The sequence below is a fragment of the Panthera onca genome, chromosome D4, assembly GCF_046562875.1.
Source record: "Panthera onca isolate mPanOnc1 chromosome D4, mPanOnc1 haplotype 2, whole genome shotgun sequence".
NCBI classification, from domain to species: Eukaryota; Metazoa; Chordata; class Mammalia; order Carnivora; family Felidae; genus Panthera; species Panthera onca.
Genome location: NC_138351.1, coordinates 46,048,871 through 46,074,483, shown reverse-complemented (window position 1 = coordinate 46,074,483; position 25,613 = coordinate 46,048,871). Strand labels below are relative to the sequence as shown.

General features: G+C 38.9%; 1 protein-coding gene across 4 annotated transcripts in view; it reads right to left on the bottom strand.

Moving 5' to 3' along the window:
- Positions 1-25,613, bottom strand: part of FOCAD (focadhesin) — a 322,539-nt gene that overhangs the window by 155,248 nt on the left and 141,678 nt on the right. For all 4 annotated transcript variants that reach the window (XM_078436754.2, XM_078436756.2, XM_078436757.2 and 1 more), the window contains 4 exons: positions 13,832-13,936; positions 12,863-12,964; positions 12,210-12,340; positions 10,148-10,274 (listed from right to left, as the gene is read on the bottom strand). In XM_078436754.2, the coding sequence (XP_078292880.2) occupies positions 10,148-10,274; positions 12,210-12,340; positions 12,863-12,964; positions 13,832-13,936 (465 nt within the window). The remainder of the gene's footprint in view (positions 1-10,147; positions 10,275-12,209; positions 12,341-12,862; positions 12,965-13,831; positions 13,937-25,613) is intronic.

The window sequence follows — 25,613 nt, the reverse complement described above, 5'->3', positions numbered from 1 at the left end:
AGTAATTAAAGGACACCTAGTGAGGCAAGGGTTGGCAATGTCCCAAAAGCAGATGACAAAATCATTTTGAGCAGCAAGGCAACAATGCCCCAAAGAAAGTTCGAAAGAAGCAACTGGCCAGGGCGGCCCTTCTTTCCTAGCAATGCTCCTCTGTGACCAAATGTTCTTATGTTCTCATTCTTAAAGGACTATCCACATCATGTGCATTTTTTAAGAATGTAGGTAACAGCTAATAATGCTCCAGTGGCCATGGCTACCTAGAAGTCTCTGCATTATTTGGGGCGAAGAGAAGAAAGATGTTGGTAAAACAGTACAGCTTCTTTGGAAAACAGTCTGGCCATCACTCACCCAGTTCAACATAGAGTTATATGATCCAGCAAATGCACTCTTAGATAGACAGCCAAGAAAAATGAAACATATGTCCACACAAGACCGTGCACATGAATGTTTATAGCAACACGATTCATAATAGCCAAAAAAATGGGAAAAACCCAAATATCCACCCCCTAATGAATGGATAAATAAACCGTGGTATTACCCAGCTATAAAAAATATTGTAGGGGTGTCTACAGTCAATTCATTAAGCATCCCACTCTTGATTTCAGCTCAGGTCATGATCTCATAGTTCATGAGATCAAACCCCATGTCGGGCTCTGTGCTGACAGCATGGAGCCTGCTTGGGATTCTCTCTTTCTCTTTCTTTCTATGTCTCTGTCTCTCTGCCCCTCCCCTGCTCATGTTCTCTCTGTCTCTCTCAAAATAAGTAAACATTTTTTAACATTGCAAAACAAATAATATATTGATACATGCCACAGCATAGATGAACCTTGAAAACATTATGCTAATGAAAAGCCAGTGACAAAAGGCCACCTATTATATGGCACCTTTTATATGAAATGTCAAGAAAAGGGAAATTTATAGAGACAGAGATATGGAGATATGTGTACTTAACAGTGTTCTCTCCTCCTAGACTGTGACTTCCTAGACCCAAAATGGCTCATAAATCTTTATACCCAGAGAGCCTTGAACATCCTGGCTTAAATTGTCAATATTTTTATTTTAAGGTTAAAGCTTTTTGTTTTCTGCATAAGGAATCCTTGCCTAAAGTTTTCTGTGGTGGCCACAGGGTTTGAGGGGGAAGCCACACCATGACCTCTTCCCTTTCTCTCCTCCCCACCTCTACTCATCAGAGGATGAATAAATGACAATGTGTCAGAACACTTCTGAAAGGCTTCCAACCCTTTCTACTTGAACTTCTTCTGGAAAAGGCAGCAAACTGCATGAGATTAGGAGACGAATGGACCCCTTTTATACCTAAAACCCATAAATCTATAAAGTAAAACAAGGACTGTTTTGTTTTATATATATATGGGCCACCTGGGTGGCTCAGGTGGTTAAGCGTCCCACTTCAGCTCAGGTCATGATCTCACTGTTGGTGAGTTCACGCCCCACGTCTGGCTCTACGCTGACAGCTCAGAGCCTGCTTTGGTTTCTCTGTCTCCCTCTCCCTCTGCTTTGTGCTCTCTCTCTCTCTCTCTCTCTCCAAAATAAATGTTTAAAAATATAAACATAAAAGCCAAAAAATGCTGAAGTTTGGATTTAATATGATCTCAACAAGATGAATTTCAAAAGCACTCATAACAATACACAAATGATATAAAACTAAAACTAAAATATACTTACCTTTTCATAACTTCTACTTAAACATCTACATTGAATTAAATCACCACTCTGCCTCCTTTATTAATAATTCTCCAAAGCCCTAAAGCTAAATGTACAAAGGCAAATTCACTACGGGGAAACAATGTAGATTTTTCGTCTCCTTAATGACAACTTGTCATTTTAGGACATAAGGGATTATGGGCTCCTGGTAGCAAGCAGAATGTTCACGACAAAAGAAATGCTACGCTGAAGTTAATGAGGTAGTGACACAACTGAACTGTTCTCCCTGGTAACAAATAATACTGGCAGAAACTTGGGTACAAATTGCAACACTCTTCCTCTTTCTCATGCCCAGGTAAACCTGGAAAGTTACTACAACAATAAGTGAACTATTTAATAAGATCATAAAAATATCCTTAAAATTCTAAAATATTTATTCTAAGAACATAATCCAAAAGAAAGTTAAAACTTTACCTCTGTCATGACTTCCTAGACTATTAACTACAAAGCGGGGAAAGTGGGAAGCAACTAAAAACCCAATCAAAAATGAATTATTTGATTACTGATGATACTTTTGCTCAATGGGATCAAGCCATTACAATATGTAGCAACATCGAAAATATTCCTAGCCATGGGGCGCCTGGGTGGCTCAGCCGGTTAAGTGTCTGACTCTTGATTTTGGCTCAGGTCATGATCTCATGGTTGTGACACTGAGCCCCACATAGAGTTCTGTGCTAGGCATGGACCCTGCTTAAGATTCTCTCTCCCTCAAAAACAAAACACAAAACAAAAAACAACGATTCTCTCTTCCTCTCCCTGGCCCACCCACCTCATGAGCACTTGTGCTCTCTCTTTAAAAAAAAAAAAAAAAAAAAAAAAATCCCAGTAAAATGTAGAGAAGGTAGAAAAAATATACTTGTAAAGAAAATACAATGGAAAGGAATACGAACAAAATGAAAACGCTTTTGTGACAAGTTTTTCATTTTTTTCATTATTCAAAGTAAATGTGATGCTCTAAAAACCAAATGTCTACAGAGTGATATAAAAACACTGCAGCGCATCTTTCAAGCTTATCATCTAATTTTTAATCAGTAAAAACACTACAAACAAATCTAGTTTATCTCAAAATATCTTTTTCATTAGGATCTTTATGCAAAGCCTAAGTTATATAAAAATCTCGTGCAGTAAACCAATCACAAAGGAAACGGAGAAGACGTGTGGGAAATGAGTACAAATATCACACTCATAAAAAGATTTCTTGAATAATATCACACCATAACAAGGTCAACTGAACACAAACATGACTAATAAAAACACATAGTGGTAGTTTGTGAATTATCTCTCAACAAAGCTAGGGTTTTTTTTTTTAAGGTGATTAAGATGTAGACTTTGAATTCAGACAGATCTGGGGGCGCCTGGGTGGCTCAGTCGGTTAAATACCAGACTTCAGCTCAGGTCATGACCTCACAGTTTGTGGGTTTGAGCCCCGCATCGGGCTCTGTGCTGACGGCTCAGAGCCTGGAGCCTGCTTCGGATTCTGTGTCTCCCTCTCTCTCTGCCCCTCCCCAACTTGTGCTCTGTCTCTCTCAAAAATAAATAAACATTCAAAAAATTTTAAATTAAAACAAATGAATTCAGACAGATCTGGGTTTGAATCTTGGCTCTATCAAGCGTTAACTTAATGACCTCTGGCAATTAATTTAACCACTGTCAGCCTCCCAGAAGAAAACAGTACCTTGCACTCAGAAGGCTTTTTTTTTTTTTTTTGAGTAAGATTAAATGAGATAATAAATATAATGATTGTAGTATATAACGGTTACTATACAGAAGACACTCAGTAAATCAGTCTATGTTTACTAATACTATTATTAAAACATCTCTGATAGTTGTACATAAACCAAAATGAAAACATTCTGCTAATTTCATTAAAAACAAAGAAAACGTAATATGTAGACAGAGTAGTAAAATGGAACATATGGGTCTTCATCTAATGTTTCATATGGTTTGATAAGCTCCCTTTGTAGCAAAAGGTCTATAAAAAAGCTCGTGATTTCCCAGTCTCCTTTACTTTGAAGTACAAGAACATTTACTAATCATTCCTATAGGAACAAAATGTAACTTGGCTGACAAGGCAAGTTAAATGCTATAAAGAAGAAAATAGTCAAAGGACCAGAATAGACATTCCTCCAACAAGACATACAAGTGGCCAAGAAACATAAGAAAAGCTTAGTATCATCCGACAAATGCAAATCAAAGCCTTAAATGAGATCCCACTTCGCATGCACTAGGATGGCTACAGTTAGAAAAAAGGAAAAAGGGGTGGTGCCTGGGTGGCTCAGTCACTTGAGCATGTGACTTCAGCTCAGGTCGTGATCTCACAGTTCAGGAGCTCAAGCTCCACATCAGGCTCTCTGCCGTCAGAGTGAAGCCAGCTTCAGATCCTCTGTCCCCCCCTCTCTCTGCCCCTCTCCCACCTGCAAGCATGCACGTAAGGGTGCTCTCTCTCAAAAACAAACATTAAAAAAACGAAAGAAAGAAAAAAAGGGGGAAAAAAGGCAGCTAAGAAGAAGTGTAGCCGAGGAAGCAGCGAAATTAGAACCTTCATACACTGCTGGTGGGAACGCAACATGGCACAGCCATTTTGGAAAACAGTCTGGCAGTTTCTTAAACAGTTAAACATAGAGTGAGCATGGGACCCAGCACTTCCATTCTTGGGTGTGTACCTCGCCAACATGAACACATAGGTCTATGCCAAAATCTGTACACGAATGTTCATGGCAGCGTTATTCATAGACCAAAAAAAAAAAAAAGGAAACCGTTCATTGACTGATAAATGGGTAAAACGTACAGCAGCCATACAGAATATTACCCAACCACAGAAATAAATGATGTACTGATACCTGTTATAACATTGACGATGCTTGGGATTCTCCCTCTCTGCCTCTCTCTCTCTCCCTCTCCCTCTCTCCCCTTGCAGGCACTCTGACTCGTTCTCAAAATAAGTAACAATACACTTTAAAAAAGAAAAAGGAAATTAAGGCAAATGGGGATGGAATGGGGCAAAAAGTGATGAGATGAGAAGCCTGAATGGAAAAAAATATGAAAAAGATAATGCAAAAATATTAATTTTCCTTTTAAAATGGCAAACCCTCAGCTTGAAGGCAGAGGAAGGTTCTTCTTTCAAGCTCATATTTTTCAAAGGAAGGAAGCCTCAAACCAACAAGAGTGTCAGACTCAGAGCGAGTCTTAGATCTACTTTCCTTCTCTTTCATTTATGAGCCATGTGAACCTTGTAAAGTTACTCGAATTACCAGAGCCACTGTTTCTTCAAAATAAAATGAATTCCCCGGGGCACCTGGGTGGCTCAAGTTGGTAGAGCATCGGCTCTTGATTTCAGCTCAGGTCATGATCCCAGGGTCCTGGAATTGAGCCCCCTATCTGGCTCTGCACTGAGCTTGAAGCCTGCTTGAGATTCTCTCTGTCTCTTTCTCTCTCTGCCCCGCTCCCCTGCTTGCTCACGCTGTTTAAAAAAAAAAAAAAAAAAAAAAAAAAAAAAAAAAGAATGAATCCCCACATCACAAAATGTCCAAATTCACATTAGGTACCCAAGAAATAGTAGCTGTAACTTTCACATAGTTCCGTGTACAAAAACAAACAGCAAACAGAACCCATGTGTGAAGTCCTAAATTAATATACCAATAGTGTTAAGAAAAGAGTACATTTCTTCTCCAGTTCCCAAATGGAAACTACAGTCTTGTCTTTATAATTAACCAAGATTCCTAGAATTTCCCCTTTCTGATTGTTTAGTAAAGCAGCACAGAAGAACCCCATATTGGAACCACAATCTTCACCTTGACAGAGCTGACATTTACGTGGAATCCATCCTTTCAATCTCTCACTGGAGACCATGATAAATGATTAAGCAGCAGTCATTGCAGGCTTAATCTCACCCTCCAGGACAAATGAATTTCATGACTGTGACTCCAAACCTGAGGGGTTCCCTGTCAACCTTCAGAAAAAGAGCTCTGCTTCCTATACAAAGGCAAGGATGGGAAAGCCCAACGAAATCCAATTTGGGATGGTTTTCCAAATGAGGTACTTTCCAAAAGATAGGGTTATTCAATGTTACTCTCTTTTCCCCACTGGTTTCTAAAATTTCACTGTTTTAGGCTTTCTACATTCCTAATTATATTTGACAGTCAAGGATCTAAAAAGCAGTGGATAGACAAATTACTACCAAATGCTACTGGGAAATAGATTTAGAACGATGCTGAATATTTTCATTCTTGAAACGCTTGGCAACCATCAATGTTTCACACATGATATCAATTAGAAGACAGAATAAATGGCCTCACAGAACGCATGCTGGCTTCTGTGGATAGCATGCTGGCAGGAAAAAAAAAAAAAAAAAGGAGAAAAAGGCTAGGCCAAACTTAGTGGATGTGGCCTGGTGAGAGCCACCAAACTGAGTATATTTTTGCAACTTTAACACACATCACAGGACATAACAGCAGCAGCTTCACAAATAATGAACACATACCAAAAAAGCTTGGAAAGGCTTAAACAAAACCCAAAGATATATGAATTACCATCAAGGCTCGTCAAGGGGAAACAGATTATTTCTACTTATTTAAATGAACATAGAGCTATTCATTACCAAACACTTTTTTTAAGAGCATATTTCTGTTGCCAAAATTAACTGTGATGCAGTCAGTTTGAACAAATTCCACAACTTGGGACACTTGTACTATCCATGAGGAAAAGATGTTAAATAACACTATTTACCTCTAGTAAATATCAATAAAATAGTGGAGTTGTCCCCCAGACAAGAAAGATGAAAAATAAGGGATGAGATGGGCCACCTGGGTGGCTCAGTCGGTTAAGCGTCCGACTCTTGATTTTGGCTCAAGTCATGATCTCACAATTCATGAGTTCCAGCCCCATGCTGGCAGTGTGGAGCCTGCTTGGGGTTCATTCTCTCTCTCTCTCTCTCTCTCTCTGTCCCTCCCCTGCTCTTTCTCAAAATAAATAAATAACCTTTAAAAAAAGAAAAAGAAGGAAATGAAAATAAGTATTCTTTTTTGTTTTGTTTTGAGTGAGAGAGAGGGAGAGCAGGGGAGGGGCAGGGAGAGAAAGGAAGAGAGAGAGAATCCTAGGCAGGTGCCACATCCCCAGCCCAGAGCTCAATTCAGGGCTTGAACTCACAAGCTATGAGATCATGACATTAATCAAGGGTCAGACACTTAACCAACTGAGCCACCCAGGTGCCCCAGAAAATATTCTTTGTAATAAATGAAGTTAACGGATTGGGGCTGTTGTTTTATGATTTATTCTCACAGAAAGGATTAAAAGAAGTTAGCGTGCCTTTGTTAGAAAGACACGTAGGATTTCTTCTTTCATTTGCGACATGGCAGTTGAAGTGTTTTAAAAGCAAGTTTTTGAGGGGCGCCTGGGTGGCTCAGTCGGTTAAGCGTCCGACTTCGGCTCAGGTCATGATCTCACGGTATATGAGTTCGAGCCCCACGTCGGGCTCTGTGCTGACTGCTCAGAGCCTGGAGCCTGTTTCAGATTCTGTGTCTCCCTCTCTCTCTGACCCTCCCCCGTTCATGCTCTGTCTCTCTCTGTCTCAAAAATAAATAAACGTTAAAAAAAAAAAAATTTAAAAAAAAAAAAAGCAAGTTTTTGATAAAAATATCATGTGGGATTTGGATTTCATAACATGAAAAGAAACAGAAGGGGAAGGGGTGAGACACAATGGAAAAGTGACGTGCCTTTAACCAAGCAGAGGAAAAAGTATTAAGGTATCAAAGTAAGACACAAGCCTCCTTAATTAAAATACCTAGACATGATGTCTCCATTCCTCCACAAGACGGTGGAATGTGAGAAGTAAAGAAGCTGCTGTAGGCTGAACATTCGTATCCCCTCCAAAATTCATATATTGAAATCGTAATTCTCAAGGCGATAGTTTTAGGAGCTAGGATCTTCAGGGGATGACTAGGTCATGAGGGTAGAGCCTTCATGACTGGGATTGATGCCCACATAAAGAGACTCCGGAGAGCTATCCTTCCCTTTCAGCATGTGAGGTTATGGCAAGAAGAAAGCTATCCATCAAGATAGTGGTCCACGAACCAAGAAGCAGGCTCTTACCAGACAGTGAATCTGGATCTCAAACTTACCAGCCTCCAGACCATGAGAAATAAATGTGTGTTAATAAGCTACCCAGTTTAAGTTATTTGTGTTACGACAACCTGAATGGATTTACACAGTATATGGTGCTACGGGTAGAAGTTTGGATTGGGGGAATAGATTTCAACCATCTCAAATTATCTCCTTTAAGTATAGAAAGAGGCAACAAGAGCTTCAGCACTGAAAGGACAGGATCCCATTTGCAGGAAGAAGTCAAGTCACTATCATACATGAGCTGTAGAGAAAAGATTAAACAAGAAACAAACGACTTTGAACCTCCTTGATGGCATGGACTATATCACACTGTGTACCAACTTTTCAGGAGCAAGCTCAACATTTAAAGAGCACCCGTGTGGGTAGACGTTATACTAGGTATGTTTTGTGTGGTGTGTGTGTGTGTGTGTGTGTGTGTGTGTGTGTGTGTGTGTGTTGAGTAATCTTTTATCTTCATTTGAAGAAACAGAGGCTCAGAGGTTAAGTAAACTAACCAAAGGACACGTAACTAATAACTGGTATATATACCAGGTACAGTCCCATGACTGCCCCAAAACGAAAATGCTTCCTACCACATCAGGCAACATTTTTCATATCTCCAGTACTTACTCAAGTTAATGATATCTTAGAGAAACGGAATGAGAAAACTAACGCCACACACTGAGCATTTCTTATGAGTTAATAAGCATCTATAGACAACAGAGCTGTTGAATGGGTGGAGAACACAATGGAATTACAGCCCCAGTCAGACAAAATTACCACTCGTTGGAGGGAAAAAGTTAATTTCGGAAATGAGCTGATTTCTGTTTGGAAAAAATAATGAAAAGGAAATACTCCCAAAATGGTAACAGTGATCACCATTCAAAGGTAAACGTATACAATTCTCTCTTCTCTCAAAGCTTCTACCGAAAACACATTTCAAAATAACGTTAAGAATTATTTATTATGAAAGTAATAGAATTATTAAAGTGACACTTTGCAATTCCAGATGACTAACTGACACAGTAAAGAACAAAAGTCCTTGGTCATGTATAGTAGTCCCCTGCTGTAATATGAAACCCTTAACAACTCTGTCAACTACTGGGCATGTGGTCTAAAAGCATTGCCCTTAGCACACATTGGTTTCTAAACAGTGACAGTGCTCGCTCTCTGCTAAAATAAGTGTTTATCCAAAAGAAAATTACTTTTAGGGGCGCCTGGGGGGCTCTGTTGGTTAACCGTCCGACTTTGGCTCAGGTCGTGATCTCACGGTTTGTGAGTTCGAGCCCCTGTCGGACTCTGTGCTGACAGCTCAGAGCCTAGAGCCTGATTTAGATTCTGTCTCCTCTTCTCTCTGCCCCTGCTCACTTGTGCTCTCTCTCAAAAACAAATAAATGTAAAAACATTAAAAAAAGGAAAAAAGAAAGAAAATGAGTTTATTCTCATACCAAAATCCTGAGTAAACAACCTCCCTCCAAGGACTATTTTCCTCATTTATAAAATGATGTTATAACCCCTCTATTGCAGAATTAATGAGGAACATAAATGGAAAGTACTTTGCACAAGAACAGGGGCGTATAAACACTCAATACAGTCACTGTCTGTATTATTGTATCATTATATTCATTATCATCTCAACCATAATTGCCATAAGCTAAGAGAATTCCACCTAGTCTCAGTCACTAAAGGACTACAATCGTGTAAGTATGTTCACTGTGCGAAAACTTTGGTTCGCTTGATAAACGATCACTGACATAATTACCGCATTTCTCCAAAACGGTTAAGGATTCTCTCTGCTGTGTTGTGATTGGGGGAGTGGTATAAAGTTCAGGAAACGATTTGGAGGCTCAAGTCTAACATCAATCCATCCTACCCAAACTGATCACCAGGAAAGAAACAATCCTTGGCCAGTCTTCGGGCCAACAATCGTTTTTGCTGGCTATAAAACTCCCGCTGGCTTATGCCAATCCCTTCTTCTCTGCTTCTTAAGGCTCTCTGACCACCAAACTAAGAAGCAAATAGACTCAAGAGCTCCAAGAGCCTAACTTTCCCTTCTATGTTACCAACGACGACAAGTAAGAACAGGGAACGGCATACAGTGGTTTTCTTTAGCCTCTGGAGCACGTCCACAGAACCCGACATTTCAAGACTCCCCTCCAGAAAGGATTTCTAACGTAGAAGGTCTTGCTTCCCTTCCCCAACAAGAATCCCTGGGAGTGACTATTCCAGCACTTAGTTACTCGACTCTGAACTTGCAGCCTGGTAACTTGTATGCCTCATAAAACATTTTCTGCAAAACTATCCAAAACAGTGTTGAAAAGCCTACCTCAGCTTGGCAGAGGGCATGAAGACCTTGTAGCACCAAGGCTGCTGGAGTGGCTTGGTCAGGTTTGGTGCACTCATTCAACACCTGGGAAATGGCTGCCAACATGTCTGCTCCATGCTGATAGGGCCTGTGAGAAACGATCGTTCAGAGACCAGATTAAAGTCGAAGAGCGCAGGCGCACTCCCAGGACTTCTGCCTGAACACAGAGCGTTAGTACTTTTCTTTACGCTTGTGCCCACTGAACGCTGACCCTCCAATTACGAATGCATGTTTTCGTCAAAGATTCGCATCATCGTCGTTACTGCTGTAACCGGAGACTCATTTCTGATACAGAAATGTTATCCAAAAAAGAGGACCCGTGCTAACAAATGTTACTCTTCCCTAAGCCATACATCCTATTGTCTGAATTGACACAAACTCAAGTCTCCGGTAATGGTGGAAAGAACTGACTGACCTCATTGAGATTATCAGTAAAAGATAGAGCTATTTCCTGCCTGCCCCTTGCTCTGGTTATCAGCCACTGACTACAAAAGCAGGGACTGCGTCTCAGAAGGTCATTTATGACAGTAGCAAAACTAAGGGGGTTACACCTATCACAATAATGATGCTGATGCTGAGGATGATGATAAAAATAATGATATGAATCGTAACTGACCAAACACCTATCTCATGCCAGGCACTCTGCTGGATTCACGCACTCAGGCTCCTCCTCTCCTCTCCTCTATTCCACATGTCATGTGCTGTCCCCAAAAGGATTTTAACTCCCCAGAGAAATGCTCAGGCCCATCCTTGGCTTTCCCGGTCACCCCTGAATGATGTAATAGTTTTCTCTAACGAAATACCAACTGATTAAACTGCCTGGCTGGATTCTACGGTTCCATTGTCTGGCAAACGGAAATGGTTTTCCAAAACTGGAAACATCTAACAGATCTTGAGGTGGCAACTGAAAGGAAGACTGAATAAATTCAATAGACTCTGACCTGGGCTGATATTTAACTTTTACTGAACCTCAACTTTAAGTGTGTAAAATTAAAATGTTGGCTAATGGGGTGCCTGGGTGGCTCACTCGGTTAAGCATTCAACTCTTGATTTCGGCTCAGGTCATGATGTCACGGTTCATGAGTTCAAGTCCCACGTCAGGGCTCCATACTGATTCTATAGAATCTGCTTGGGATTCTCTCTCTCTCTCTCTCTCTCTCTCTCTCTCTCTCTCTCTCTCTGCCCCTCCTAGCTTGCATTCTCTCTCTCTCTCAAAAAAATAAAATAAAATAAAATAGAAATGGTGGCTAATAATTCCTTCATCTCTAAAATTTTTTCCATGCCAATACCTCAAGAGAATCCAAACTCTCAGGTCTTGGGTTGTATGTGTGTGACTGTAGAGTGAGGTTATGTTTGGGTGGCCAAGAGACTGAAGCTTAGAAAAGAAGCAGAATTGCTGAGGTTTAGATCCATGCTGATCCGAGATTTATTTGAAACCGGAATCATCCACGTTACTGCTTCAGGATTAATCCATAATCGACAAGGGCAGAGTCACTTTCCTAAGACCCTCACATCTTCCTATACTCTAGAGCATACATGAGGATTCAATAATAGGCCTCCCTTGTAATAATTCCTAGTAATTAATTCTATGCGATGAGTCACAAATAAGGCCTTCCCTATTAAAACTCTTTATAACAATCGGGCATAACATGGGGAAAATATAAGAACGAACAGTTTGACTTTACTCCACTGTTTAGGTTTTAGAAATTTGTTGTATACAAAAAAAAAAAAAGAAAAAAGAAAACATAACATCACATTTTTATTATAATATTATTATCCAGAAAAGGATCTGAATTTCCTATAAATCAAGATACAAGGCTAGTACTGAGATAGACATGCTTGTTTCTTGAAGTCATTATCCAATATTATTAAGTTTTATAATTAGAAAACTTGACCTGAAAATTAACTTATTCTTACTCAAATACCCTCTGCCTATCTTTCCTGGCTTCTCACTTGCAATAAAAGAATTAGGTGCAAAATAATACACCATGATACACATTCCCAAGAGTTAAGCACAGCTTACCTTTGCTTACATATGTCTCTTATCGATGCTGCTTTAGCGATGAGTTTCTCCCACTGGACTTCCTTGCCCACAGACAGAGAAGGCACGTCAGACATGGCCATGAAACGCTGCAGTTCAGGATATACACGATCCTAAGAAGGCAATTTCACACAAAAGGTAATTTCCCAACTTGAGTTGAATAATCACTTTACACAACATTTTTACCTCCAAATCTCACATTTGCATCGCTAATTACAATGCATTTCTTCTAATCAGCAGAGAACAATGCTTTTGTGATTGCTGGGGATTTTCTTAGAGACCCATGCATGCCTCATTTCATAAGACAAGAAAAAGGTGGCTGAATCTCACCCTAATTACAAAGGCTCTAATCGTTTATAATCACACTTCTATTACTTTTTCCACACAGATGGAAAAATCAATTTCAGAATTCAGGGAAAAAAGTTTATTTTCTATTCTCAATTTCTCTTTGAGAGCCAATCACAACTGACTGCCTTACAGATCAAAAGCATCCCGCTGAACCAAACTTTCTCAATGCAATCACGGACGTGACTCCTTAACACGACTGTATCAAAGCTTTGTCACACGTACTGAAAAACTCATTTGCTTCGGCGAAAGGAACATGTTTGATATGCAAGTGTTTTATCAGAGCTCACCTGCTTTTCCCACAAAGATGTCAACAAGCGCACAGTGACAGCTCTTAGGTGTGGAGTAGTTCCAAGAAGTTGGATCACTCGTAGAATTTGTCCTATGCACACCTAGAAAATATTGAAGAAATTATGGTTTCACAAATGTAAATGCAGATAATCCTGAGGTTACCAAAATAACGTGAAAACCCCTTGTTATAAAATAAGGACTGAAATGGAAGCTAACTATAATATTACCCATCTTTCTGAGAGGTGGGGCTTAGTTTTAGGGAGGAGCTAGCTAGCAATCCTTGGGGCATAAAGACCTAATCTCAGACAACAGCCAATGGGAAAACTTGGCTATGAAATGATTTCAAAGAATTCATTCTTTAATTTTTTTTTAAATGTTTATTCATCTTTGAGAGACAGAGAAAGACAGAGCATGAGCGGGGAAGGGGCAGAGAGAGGGAGACACAGAATCCGAAGCAGGCTCCAGGCACCGAGCCATCAGCACAGAGCCTGACGCGGGGCTCGAACTCACGAACTGCGAGATCATGGCCTGAGCCGAAGTCGGGCGCTCAACTGACTGAGCCACCCAGGCGCCCCCAAAGAATTCATTCTTAAATACTATAATAAATACTTTGGGCCCAACAAGGAAAATAGTGGTCATGGCAAAATTAAGAGCTCAAAATTTCACAATACCAAACAAACTTCAATGTAGTATTCATGCCTCACTTTCTCTTTTTAAATTTATTATTTACTTTTGAGAAAGACAGAGAGAATGCAAGCAGGGGAGGGGCAGAGAGAGAGAGAGAGAGGGAGAATCCCAAGCAGGCTCCACGCTGTCAGCACAGAGCCCGACGTGGGGCTTGAAGTCACAAAACTGAGATCACGACCTGAACCAAAATCAAGAGTTGGATGCTTAACCGACTGAGCCACCCAGACGCCCCTCATGCCTCACTCTCTTTTTGCCCCCAAGTAAATTGGTTAAATACAAACCTTGTGAACACCAAGTGTAGGCAAAGTATACAAGATATCATTATATAATACAGGTTCCAGTGGTCTTCCCAATTTGAACATCAAAACTGGAATCAGATTTGGTACCTAAAATGAATTTAAAGAACATATTCGTTATGCCTTCTAAAATAAATCAATCTCCAAAGCAATCATTATTGAGGTTTTCTTCAAAAGAATAATGGGAATATATATAAATTTCAAGACTTAACGTTAGCTAGCCATTTTTCGTTAACGCAATTTCACAGTACCACTAACACTCTATTTCTTTTGTAATTAGCCACCAAATACCAATCAAAAATGTTTTTCTTAAACAACTATGACATTACCTCTCAGCAATACAAAAGTAGTTAAAATATATCCTGCCCCAAAGAAGTGTACAGTTCTAATGAGAAGCTGACACTTAGGATATATACACTAAAAATAACTGTAGAGTGAAATATGTTATTCCAATATGAAATAAGTAAAATTAGTTGTACGGTAAGGGAGGGTTAATGGCAAAAACTTCCCTGCAGGTCTCCATTTCAATCCCCACGATAAAATAAGAAGAACAATTCATTTGTGGATGAAAAGACGTGATATTGTTAAGATGGTAATATTTTCCAAAAAGGTCTGCAGATTCCACATAATCCCCATCAAAAACATAGCTGACTTCTTTGCCAAAATTGAAAAGTGGATCCTAAAATTCATGGGGAAAAGCAAGGGATCCCCAATAGCCAAACAATCTTGAAAAAGAATCAAGTTTGAGGACTCAACCTTCACAATTTCAAAGCTTACTACAAAGCCACAGTAATCCAAAGAGTGTGGCACTGTTACAACAACAAGAAATATAGATCAATGAAACAGAACTCTGAGTCCAAGAATAAATCCTTACATTCACGTCCAGTTGATTTTTGATAAATATTCCAAAAAACCTACAATGGAGAAAGAAGAGTTTCTTTGAAAAATGACAGTGGATTTCAACAACTGGATAGCCACATACAAAAGAATGAATCTGGGCCCTTTCCTTACCCAACACATAAAAATTAACTCAAAGTAAATTTCAGACCTAAGTGTCAGTGCTAACACTACCAAACTCTTGAAGAAAAGATAGTAGTAAATCTTTGTGACCTTGGGTTAGGCAAAGCCTTTTTAGATGGGACACCAAAAGCGAGTGCAACAAAAGAAAAAAAAATACATTTCACCAGCTTAAAAATATCTGTCCTTCAAAGGGCACCACAGAGGGGGGGGAAAAAAATCACAGAATGGGGGAATTTTTTTTTTTTTTTTTACAAAACATCCATCGAATAAGATATCTGTATTCAGAATATATATAGAATTCTTCTAATTCTATAATAAAGGGACAAATAACCCAACTCTAAAAGAGCAAAGGATCCAAAGAAGATAAGCAAATGGCAAGAAAGAAAGACAGGGATACTCAACCATAATTAGCCATGACATATTCTACTTCTAGGTATCGATCTACCCAAGAGAAATGAAAACATATCCACACAAAAAACCTGTACAGGAATGTTCAGAGAAACATAATTCACAACAGCCAAACAGTGGAAACAACCCAAGGGTCCATAAACTGATGAATGGATAAATAAAATGTAGCCTAGGGGCATCTGGATGGTGCTGGTTGAGCATCTGACTCTTGACTTCAGCTCAGGTCATGATCCCAGGGTCCCAGGAGCGAGCCCCATGTTAGGATCCGTGCTGAGCATGAAGCCTGCTTAACATTCTCTTTCTCCCCCTCTGCCCCTCTTCCCTGCTTGTGCTCTATTAAAAAAAAAAAAAATGTAGTATAGCCCTACAGTGGGAATATTATTCAGCCATAAAAAGGAAAAGGAACCAACAGGGATGAACTTTGAAAACATCACGTCAAGTGAAAGAAGCCAATCATAAGAGACCACACAGTAAATGATTCCATTTATATGACATATCTAGAACAGGCAAATCTATAGAGACAGAAAGTAATTGCATGAGATTGGAAAGTTGTAGAGGGAAATGGGGAGTGATTGCTAATGGGTACAAGGTTTCTTTGGGGGATGATGAAACTGTTCTCAAAGTATTTGTAATTATGTTTGCACAACTCTGTGAATATACTAAAAATCACTGAACTGTACACTTTGCATGAATTACATAGCATATATAACACAAAGCATGTGAATTATATCTCAATAAAACTATGAGCCTATCGATGGCACACGTTAGTACCAAAACGAATTATTTTCCTTCCAGTGCATTTCAGTTTTGTTGTCCAGAATGTTACATGTCCTCTATCTGCTATAATCTTAGAAAGTCTGTTTCTCCTAAGCTTAAGAAAACATCTACTTTAATTCACTTTCAAGAAGGAAGAAAAATTCTCCAAACCCTACTAACCAAAAAGTAACAGTTGAACATTAATTCATTAATGACCTTGACCATGATATACCATGGCAGCATTTGGAGCTACCCATTATAAGGGCCACAGGCTCACAGCACATAGCCAGAATTGATGTTTTTAACAAGTGCTGGGACTCTGTTAAAACAGAAGTTCTATCACCCTATATTGAGCAAATGAACGGAGACAAATTTTTGAATTGGCTTCTTATTCCCCATTTTAATTAAAAACAAAAGGTTATCTTAGATTGCATTACACAAGTCTCAATTACCCCTTCTGGTAAGATTTCTACCAAGACACTTTGACAGATTCTTAGTTCTGGGAAGGCAATCAGTACATTTACTGACATTTTATAAAATAGTGTATTTAGCCGTATGGCTTCCAAACAACTGGTTTAATTATATTGTCAGAAAAGAAATAAAGTACTCTATGTTAAAGAGTACAGTTTTTTTTTTGTTTTTTGTTTTGTTTTTTTTTTATGAGCCCCAGACTTAAAAAGTATGTATGGGTGGCTTTTTTTTTTTTTTTTTGCTGAGTTCAGGAATGAAAAAAACCTACGTGGGAAACTTTTACTGTAATAATCTTAAATTCATGCCTTCAACAGTTCCAAGGCTATTATATCCCAAATTATATCCTCAAAAGTAAATGGGAAAAACAAAATAGGTATTATTTCATTAAGAAAACAGATGTAGATATAGACGTGTGGAAATTTTTTTTTTTTTTTGCATAAAGTATGTACCATTGTTTTCCCAATGAAATAACATACGTGTATTGATTGATTTGAGATGTAATTATGAGCTCTTGATCCCTCTGTTCTTGATCATTCTACTCTCTGCAGGCAGAAAAGACAATGAATGCTCTGACTTTAAATTTAAAATAAGCTGGGGGCAGCTGGGTGGCTCAGCCGGTTGAGTGTCAGACTTCAGCTCATGTCACGATCTCACCATTTGTGAGTTCGAGCCCCGCATCAGGCTCTGTGCTGACAGCTCAGAGCCTGGAGCCTGCTTCAGATTCTGTGTTTCCCTCTCTCTCTCTGCCCCGCACCACCACCCACCCCCAGCTCTGTCTCTGTCTCTCAAAAATAAACATTAAAAAAAACTTTTTTAATTAAAAAAATAAAATTAAATAAGTAAATAAATAAATAAGTAAAATAAGCTGGAAAGTGTCCTCTAATTCACAGTCTCAAGATCTTCTGGTTTTAGAAAATACTAAGCTTTTGCTTCCCTTTTTCAGAATTCAAGTCACTGATGAACAACTGATTGAGAATGATGGGATTATTAAGGAGCTCCATAAGACTACCAGCAGATTCGTCAACAAATCTTATAGGCCATAGGGGATGCAGGATAATATATTTAAAGTGCTCAAAGAAAAAAAAAAAAACAAAAAAACAGACAACCAGGAATACTATGTCCAGCAAAACTTTCCTTGAAAAACGAAAGAGAAATAAAAACGTTTTCAAATAAACAAAAGCTGAGAGAATTCACCCATCAGACCTGCCTTTAAAGAAACTCTAAAGGTAGTCCTTCAAGATGAAATCAAAGGACCTTACACAGCAACACAAAAGCATATGAATGTATAAAGCTCACTTTAAAGGTAAATAAATAGAAGAATACACAATACTATAATACTATGATGATACTGCATAAATCACTTTCAATTCTGGTATGGAAGTTAAAAGACAAATGCATAAATAACTATATAAAAATATGTTAATGGATACACAATATAAAAAGATGTAATTTGTGAGAACAATAACAAAGTGTGGGGGAAATAAAAAAGTAGAGTTTCTGTATGCAAATGAAGTTATGTTGTTACCAGCTTATAATACACCATTACAGCTGTGTTTTCTATAAGCCCCACGGTAACCACAAAGAAAATACCTAGGGAAGATACACAAAAGATAATGAGTAAAGAATCAAAGCACTTCACTACAAAAAAAAAAAAAAAAAAAATCAATGAAACACAAAGTAAGATAGCAATAGAGGAAAAGAGGGCAAAAAAGCTGTTAAGACTGACAGACAATAGAGTGCCCGGGTGGTTCAGTCAGTTAAGTGTCCAACTTTAGCTCAGGTCATGATCTCATGGTTAATGGGTTCAAGCCCCATACCAGGCTATGTGCTGACAGCTTAGAGCCTGGAGCCGGCTTCCGATTCTGTATCTCCCTCTCTCTTTCTGACCCTCCCTTGCTCATGCTCTGTCTCTGTCTCTCTGTCTCTCTCTCTATCTGCCCCTTCCCTGCTTGCACTCTTTCTCAAAAAGAGATGTTAAAAAAAAAAAAAAATTAAAAAAAACTGACAGAAAATAATGAACAAAACGCCAATATTAAGTCCTTCTCTATTTGTAATTACTTTAATTTTTTTTTTAACGTTTATTTATTTTTGAGACAGAGAGAGACAGAGCATGAACAGGGGAGGAGCAGAGAGAGAGGGAGACACAGAATCCGAAACAGGCTCCAGGCTCTGAGCTGTCAGCACAGAGCCCGACGCGGGGCTCGAACTCACGGACCGTGAGATCATGACCTGAGCCGAAGTCGGATGCTTAACCGACCAAGCCACCCAGGCGCCCCGTAATTACTTTAAATGTAACTGGATGAACCTCCATAATCAATACACAGAGTGGCTGGCAGGATGAAAACCATGATACAAATACACGCTGACTACAAGAGATTCTTGTCACATTTAAGGATACACATAGGTTAAAAAGGAAAGGATAAAAGAAGATATTCCATGCAAATGGTAAGCAAAAGAGAGCAAGGACAGCCATATACCTATATGATACAACACAGCCTTTAAGTCAGAAACCATCACACAAGACAAAGACATTATTATAAAATATTTTTAATGTTTATTTTTTTTTGAGAAAGCGAGTGAGACAGAGAGTGAGCGGGGATGGGCCAGAGAGAAGGAGACCCAGAATCGGAAGTAGGCTCCAGGCTCTGAGCCATCAGCCCAGAGCCCGACGCGGGGCTCGAACCCATGGACCGCGAGATCATGACCTGAGCTGAAGTCGGACGCCCAACCGACTGAGCCACCCAGGCACCCCTGACAAAGTCATTATTATAATAAAAAGGGTCAATTCACCAGGAAGATAGACAACTATAAATACACAAGCAGCCAGCATCAGAGCAATATATGTAAGCCCAAATATATGAAGCAAACATTTACAGAACTAAAGGGGGAGTATTCTCCAGGATAGATCACATACTAGCTCACAAAGTAACTCTTAAATTTAAGAAGACTGAAATGATACCAATTATCTTTTCTGACCACAGTGGAATGAAACTGTGAGTGAACAACAGTAAGAAAACAAAAAAATGCACAAATACAAGGAAACTAAAAACCACACTCTGGAACAACCAATAAGTCAAAGAAGGAATCTAAAAGGAAATTAGAAAATATTTTGAGGGGTGCCTGGGTGGCTCAGTAGGTTAAGTGTCCGATGCGTGGTTTTGGCTCAGATCATCGTCTCACAGTTTCAGGAGTTCGAGCCCCACATCAAGCTCTCTACCGGCAGCATGGAGCCTGCTTCAGATTGTCTCTCTCCCTCTGCCCCTCCCCTGTTCTCCCACGCACCTCCAAAATTAATTAAGTAAATTAAAAAGAAAAGAGATCTCAAACTAACTTTATCCCTCAAGGAACTAGAAAAAGAATAAGCTAAAACAGAGTTAGCAGAAGGAAGAGAATAGTAAAGATTAAAGCAGAAATAAATGAAATAAGGAATAGAGAAGTCGGAAAAAAACAAAATTAAGAGTTGGGATTTTAAAAGATCAGTAAAACTGACAACACTATCTAGAGTAAGAAAAAAAAGAGAAAAGACTCAAAATCAGAAATGAAAGAGGAGACATTACAATGGGAGTCACAAAAATAAAAAAGGATATAAGAGACAATTATATACACTTATACAACAATAAATGGAATAACCTAGAAGAAATGGATAAATTCATAGAAACATACAACTTACAAAGACGGAATCATGAATAGAGAATGGGAACAGACAGGTAATGAAGAAGGAGATTGAATCAGTAATCAAAAACCCAGAAAAAGCCCAAGAGCTGATGGCTTCACAGGTGATTTCCACCAAACATTTCAGTAAGAATTAACACCAATCTTTCTTAAACTTTTCCCCGAAAATTGAAGAGGTGGGAATACTTCCAAATTCCTTTTATGAGACCCTATCATTATCAGACCAAAACCAAAAGACACTACAAAGAAAAGAAAACTACAGGCCAATATCCCTTATGAACCTGGATGCAAAAATCCTCAAAAAAAAAAAAATACTAGCAAACAATTCCACAGAATCCTTTAAAAAGATCACATACAGTGACCAAGTGGGATTTATCTCTGGGATGCAGGAATGGTTCCATACACAAAAATCAATCATGGTACAAACTACATAACAGAATGATGGGAAAAAAAAAAAAAAATTACATGATCACCTCAATAGACAGAAAAAAAAAACAAAAACATATGCCAAAACTCAACACACTTTCATGATAAAAGCATTCCTTAGCTAGGGATGGAAGGAAATTACCTCAAAACAATAAAAGCTCTATCTAAAAAGTCCACAGCTACCAGCACAGTCAACAATAAAAAACCAAAAGCTTTTCCTCTAAGACCGGGAACAAAGAAAGGGTGCCTACTCTTGCCATTTCTATTCAAAACAGTACTAAAAGTACTAGCCAAAGCCATTAGGCAGGGGAAAAAAAAGAAAAAAGAAAGAAAGAAAGATCACCCAAAACAGAAAGAAAGAAGTAAGATTATCTTTGTTTGCAGATGACATGACATTACATGCAGAAAACCCTGAGGACTCCACCAAAAACAAGATAGTTAAAACTAATAAATGAATTCAGGAAACTTGCCAGATACCAAATGAACATTAAAAAAAACCTCAGGGGCACCTGGGTGGCTCAGTTGGTTAAGCATCTAACTTCAGCTCAGGTCATGATCTCATGGTTCATGAGTTCAAGCCCCATATCAGGTTCTGTGCTGACAGTGTGGAGCCTGCCTTGTCTTCTCTCTCTCTCACTCTCTCTGTCCCTCCCCACTTGTTATCTCTCTCTCTCTCTCTCTCTCACTCACTCACTCAAAATAAATAAATAAACTTAAAAAAAATCAGATGTGTTTTCATACAGTAATAACAAATAATCCAAGAAGGAAATTAAGAAAACTATCTCGGGGCACCTGGGTGGCTCAGTCAGTTAAGCGTCCAACTTTGGCTCAGGTCATGATCTCACAGTTCATGGGTTCGAGCCCCGCATCAGACTCTGTGCTGACAGCTCGGAGCCTGAAGCCTGCTTCTGATTCTGTGTCTCCCTCTCTCTCTGCCCCTCCCCTGCTCACGCTTTGTTCTCTGTCTCACAAAAATAAATAAATGTAAAAAATAAGAAAACTATCTCATTTACAATAGCATCAAAAAAATAAAATACTGGGGCACCTGGGTGGCTCAGTCGGTTGAATGTCCGACTTCAGCTCAGGTCACAATCTCACGGTCCGTGAGTTCGAGCCCCGCGTCGGGCTATGGGCTGATGGCTCAGAGCCTGGAGCCTGCTTCCGATTCTGTGTCTCCCTCTCTCTCTGCCCCTCCCCCGTTCATGCTCTGTCTCTCTCTGTCTCAAAAATAAATAAATGTTAAAAAAAAAAAAATTAAAAAAAAAACACAGGAATAAATTCAACTAACAAAGTGAAAGACTTATATACTGAAAACTGCAAAGCATTGCTTAAGTTAAAAGAAGACACAAATAAATGGAAAAACATCTTGTGTTTATAGACTGAAAGAACTAATATTGTTAAAATGTATGTACTACCCAAAGCAATCTACAGATTCAGTACAATCCCTATCAAAATCCCAATGGCATTTTTTGCACAATAGAAAAAACAACCCTAAAAATCAATGGGCCCTGAATAACCAAAACAATCTTGAGAAAGAAAAACAAAACTGGGTGCCTTTCACTTCCCGACCTCAACACATATTACAAAGCTACAGTAATCACAACAGTGTGATGCAAGGACAAACAGACCAATGGAAAAGAAGAGAAAGCTCAGAAATAATTCATGCATATGTGGCCAATTTATTACAAAGAAGCCGAGAAAATACAATGGAGAAAGGACGGCCTCTAGAATAAACGGTGCGGAGACAACAGAATGTCTGCATGAAAAAGGACACTGGACCCTTATCTTACACCATACACAAAAATCAACTCAAAATGAATTGAAGACGGAAACAGAAGCCCTGAAACTATAAAATTCCTAAAAGAAAACAAAGGGGAAAAACTTTGTAACACTGGTCTTGGCAATGTTTTCTTGGATAGGACACCTAAAGTACAGGCAACAGAGGCAAAAACAGACAAGTGGGCCTACTTCAAACCAAAGCGCTTCCGTGCAGGAGAGGAAACAATCAACATAGTTTAAACAACAACAACAACAAGAAAAAACAATCTACAGAATGGCAGAAAATACTTACAAACTCCATATCTGATAAGAGGTTAATATCCAAAACACATTCCAAATGACCAAAAAAAAAAAAAAAAAGAAAGAAAGAAAACAACCAAATAACTCAATTAAAAATTGAGCCAAGTTGTTGAACAGACATTTTCCAAAGACGTACAAACGGCCACAGGTAGAGGGAAAGATGCTCAACATCACGCATCATCAGGGAAATTCAAATCAAAACCATCATGAGCTACCACCTTACACCTGTTAGGACAGGCATTATCGATAAAACAGAAAACACGTGTTGGTGAGGCTATGGAAAAACTGGAACCCTCATGCACTATTGGTGGAATGTAAAATGGTGCAGCCACTACGAAACACAGCACGAAGTTTCCTCAAAAAAATTTTAAAAAAACTTACATACGACAATCCAGCCTTTATACTCCTGGGAATTTCAAAACAAGTACTAGTCTCTTTTAAATATACCGACAGGGGGCGCCTGGGTGGCTCGGTCGGTTGAGCATCCGACTTCAGCTCCCGTCATGATCTCTCCCTGTTCGCGGGTTCAAGCCCCACATTGGGCTTGCTGCTGTCAGTGTGGAGCCTGCTTCAGATCTTCTGCCCCCTCTCGCTCTGCCCCTCCCCCACTCGTACTCTCTAAAATAAACATACATTAAGAAATAAATAAAATAAAATAAAATAAAATAAAATAAAATAAAATAAAATAAAATTATACTGACAAAATACTATTAACTGCACAGTTGCTGTTAGGTACCTTCTAAACCAATAGTCTTTCTATTGAAACACAAACAAACTTTTCTCTAATATTTTACGGACTATAAGACTAATTGTGGGGCGCCTGGGTGGCTCAGTCAGTTGAGCATCCAACTTCGGCCCATTTCATGATCTCACAGTTCGTGAGTTCGAGCCCTGTGTCGGGCTCTGTGCTGATAGCTCAGAGTCTGGAGCCTGCTTCGGATTCTGTGTCTCCCTTTCTCTTTCTCTCTCTCTCTCTCTCTCTCTCTCTCTCTGTCTCTCTCTCTCTGCCCCTCCCTGACTCGTTCTCTCTCTCTCTCAAAGATAAATAAACTTAAACTTTAAAAAAAAGGGTCTAATTGCTTGCCTTCCTTTATTTGACACTGTTAGTATTTATAATGAAACACGCACAGGGATTGTCTTTTAATATTTCAAAGAACTGCAGTATTTCAAAAGAATTGAAATCGGGATTTGGAAGAGGTATTTGCACTCCCATGTTGACTGCAGCATTATTCACAATAGTCAAGAGATGGAAACAACCTAAATATCCATCAATAGATGAAAAGGTAAAGAAAATGTGGCACATACATACAATGAAGTATTATTCAGCCCTAAAAGAAAGGAAATCCTGTCATACACTACAGCACGGATGCATCTTGAACATATTATCTTGAAACAAACATCTTGAAACAAGCCAGTCACAGACAAATACTGCGTGACTCCACATTTATATGAGGTATCCAAAGTAGACAGCCTTCCAAGAAGAAAGTAGACTGGTGATTGCCAGGGAGAAGGGTAAATAGGGAGTTGCTATTTAATGGGTATAGAGATTCAGTGGCTTCCAAGATCAAAGTCTTGTACAAGATGCTGTACTGTACCCCCAACAATTTGATAAGAAGGTATATTTCATGTTACGTGTTTTTTACACCCCAATCTTAAAAAAGAATCAAGGAGTTGTTTTTGGTTTTTGTTTTAGGAGTCAGGAGAGTCGTTGTCAAGTTCATTTAGTTAAACAATGTTACTTTGTAGATGATGGAAGTGAGGTCCAGAGGGACCCAGTTAGTGGCTGGGTCCGTGCCTCAGTTCACCCCTCCATTTTACTTGGCAGAGTGAAAGCAATCAGAGATTCCAGGCCATCTATATATAACAGGATAAAAGGCTATCACGTAAGATTTCTCCCTGTAATTAGAGAAAACATACAGGACAAAACAAGCAGGAGAGACATACGCCAGCATCTCCTTGGAGTCAATCGTACGAAGAACAGAATATAAAAATTTAACTCTGGACGCCATGAAAAATGTCCACATTGGCCACACCGTATGAGGGTAGACAGAATGCAATAGTCTCCCAGACAGTTCTATCATGAAATCATGAGTAGCGCCAGCTGCTTATAAATTATGAGATAAAAAGTGCTTTGTTATTCATCGTAGTCGTCAGATGGGGTGACATACAATTAACATTCACAACTATCACTCTTTTTAAGGGGACAGAGGTAGCTCATACTTTATTACTATATAAAAGATGCAGTAATAAATTAATATCAACAGAAATAAAGATAGCGAAAAGAAGCAATTTAAGACACGGTCATCTAATGGAAGATGCAAAAATCCAAAGCAGCATCGGGTTTTCTTTAACTTTTCAGACTTAGGTTTTAACAAAATTGGATGGGAGCTACACAGGTACATTCCTCGTTCATATTTTATTTATACCCGTAGGTTAGATCAATGCTGAACCATCTTTGCGTAAGACTTTCTCCTGTAGAAAAAATGGAAGTAAATCTTATGTACACAAGTTATTTGCCATTTAGAAAACAGTGTGTGGGAAGAAAACAGTGTGTGTTAAGTCAGAAATGAAAGAAATGCGTTTTTATACAAAGAATGAATAGACTTGAATGGTACATACAAAGAGAAGCAAAAATGCATTCCTTAGTAATTTGAACACTGAAACCTTACAAAATTATTTATTCTACAAAAGAAGGGCATAATGTACTATTAGTCCTTTGAACATTAGCTAATTCCACTTTCCTCACTTACTTCCTCACATAACTACTTACGGTTTCTGCTTATTATTTAAGTAATACATTGGAACGCAGTCCACTGATGAAGTGCTGAAAAGCTAATCATTTCCTTCACTTACAAGGAAGCGGCAGGCAGGTGGCAACATCAAAGAAATGTAAACAGTACAATTTTATTCTTCTGTGGCTCAAATTATATTTGTA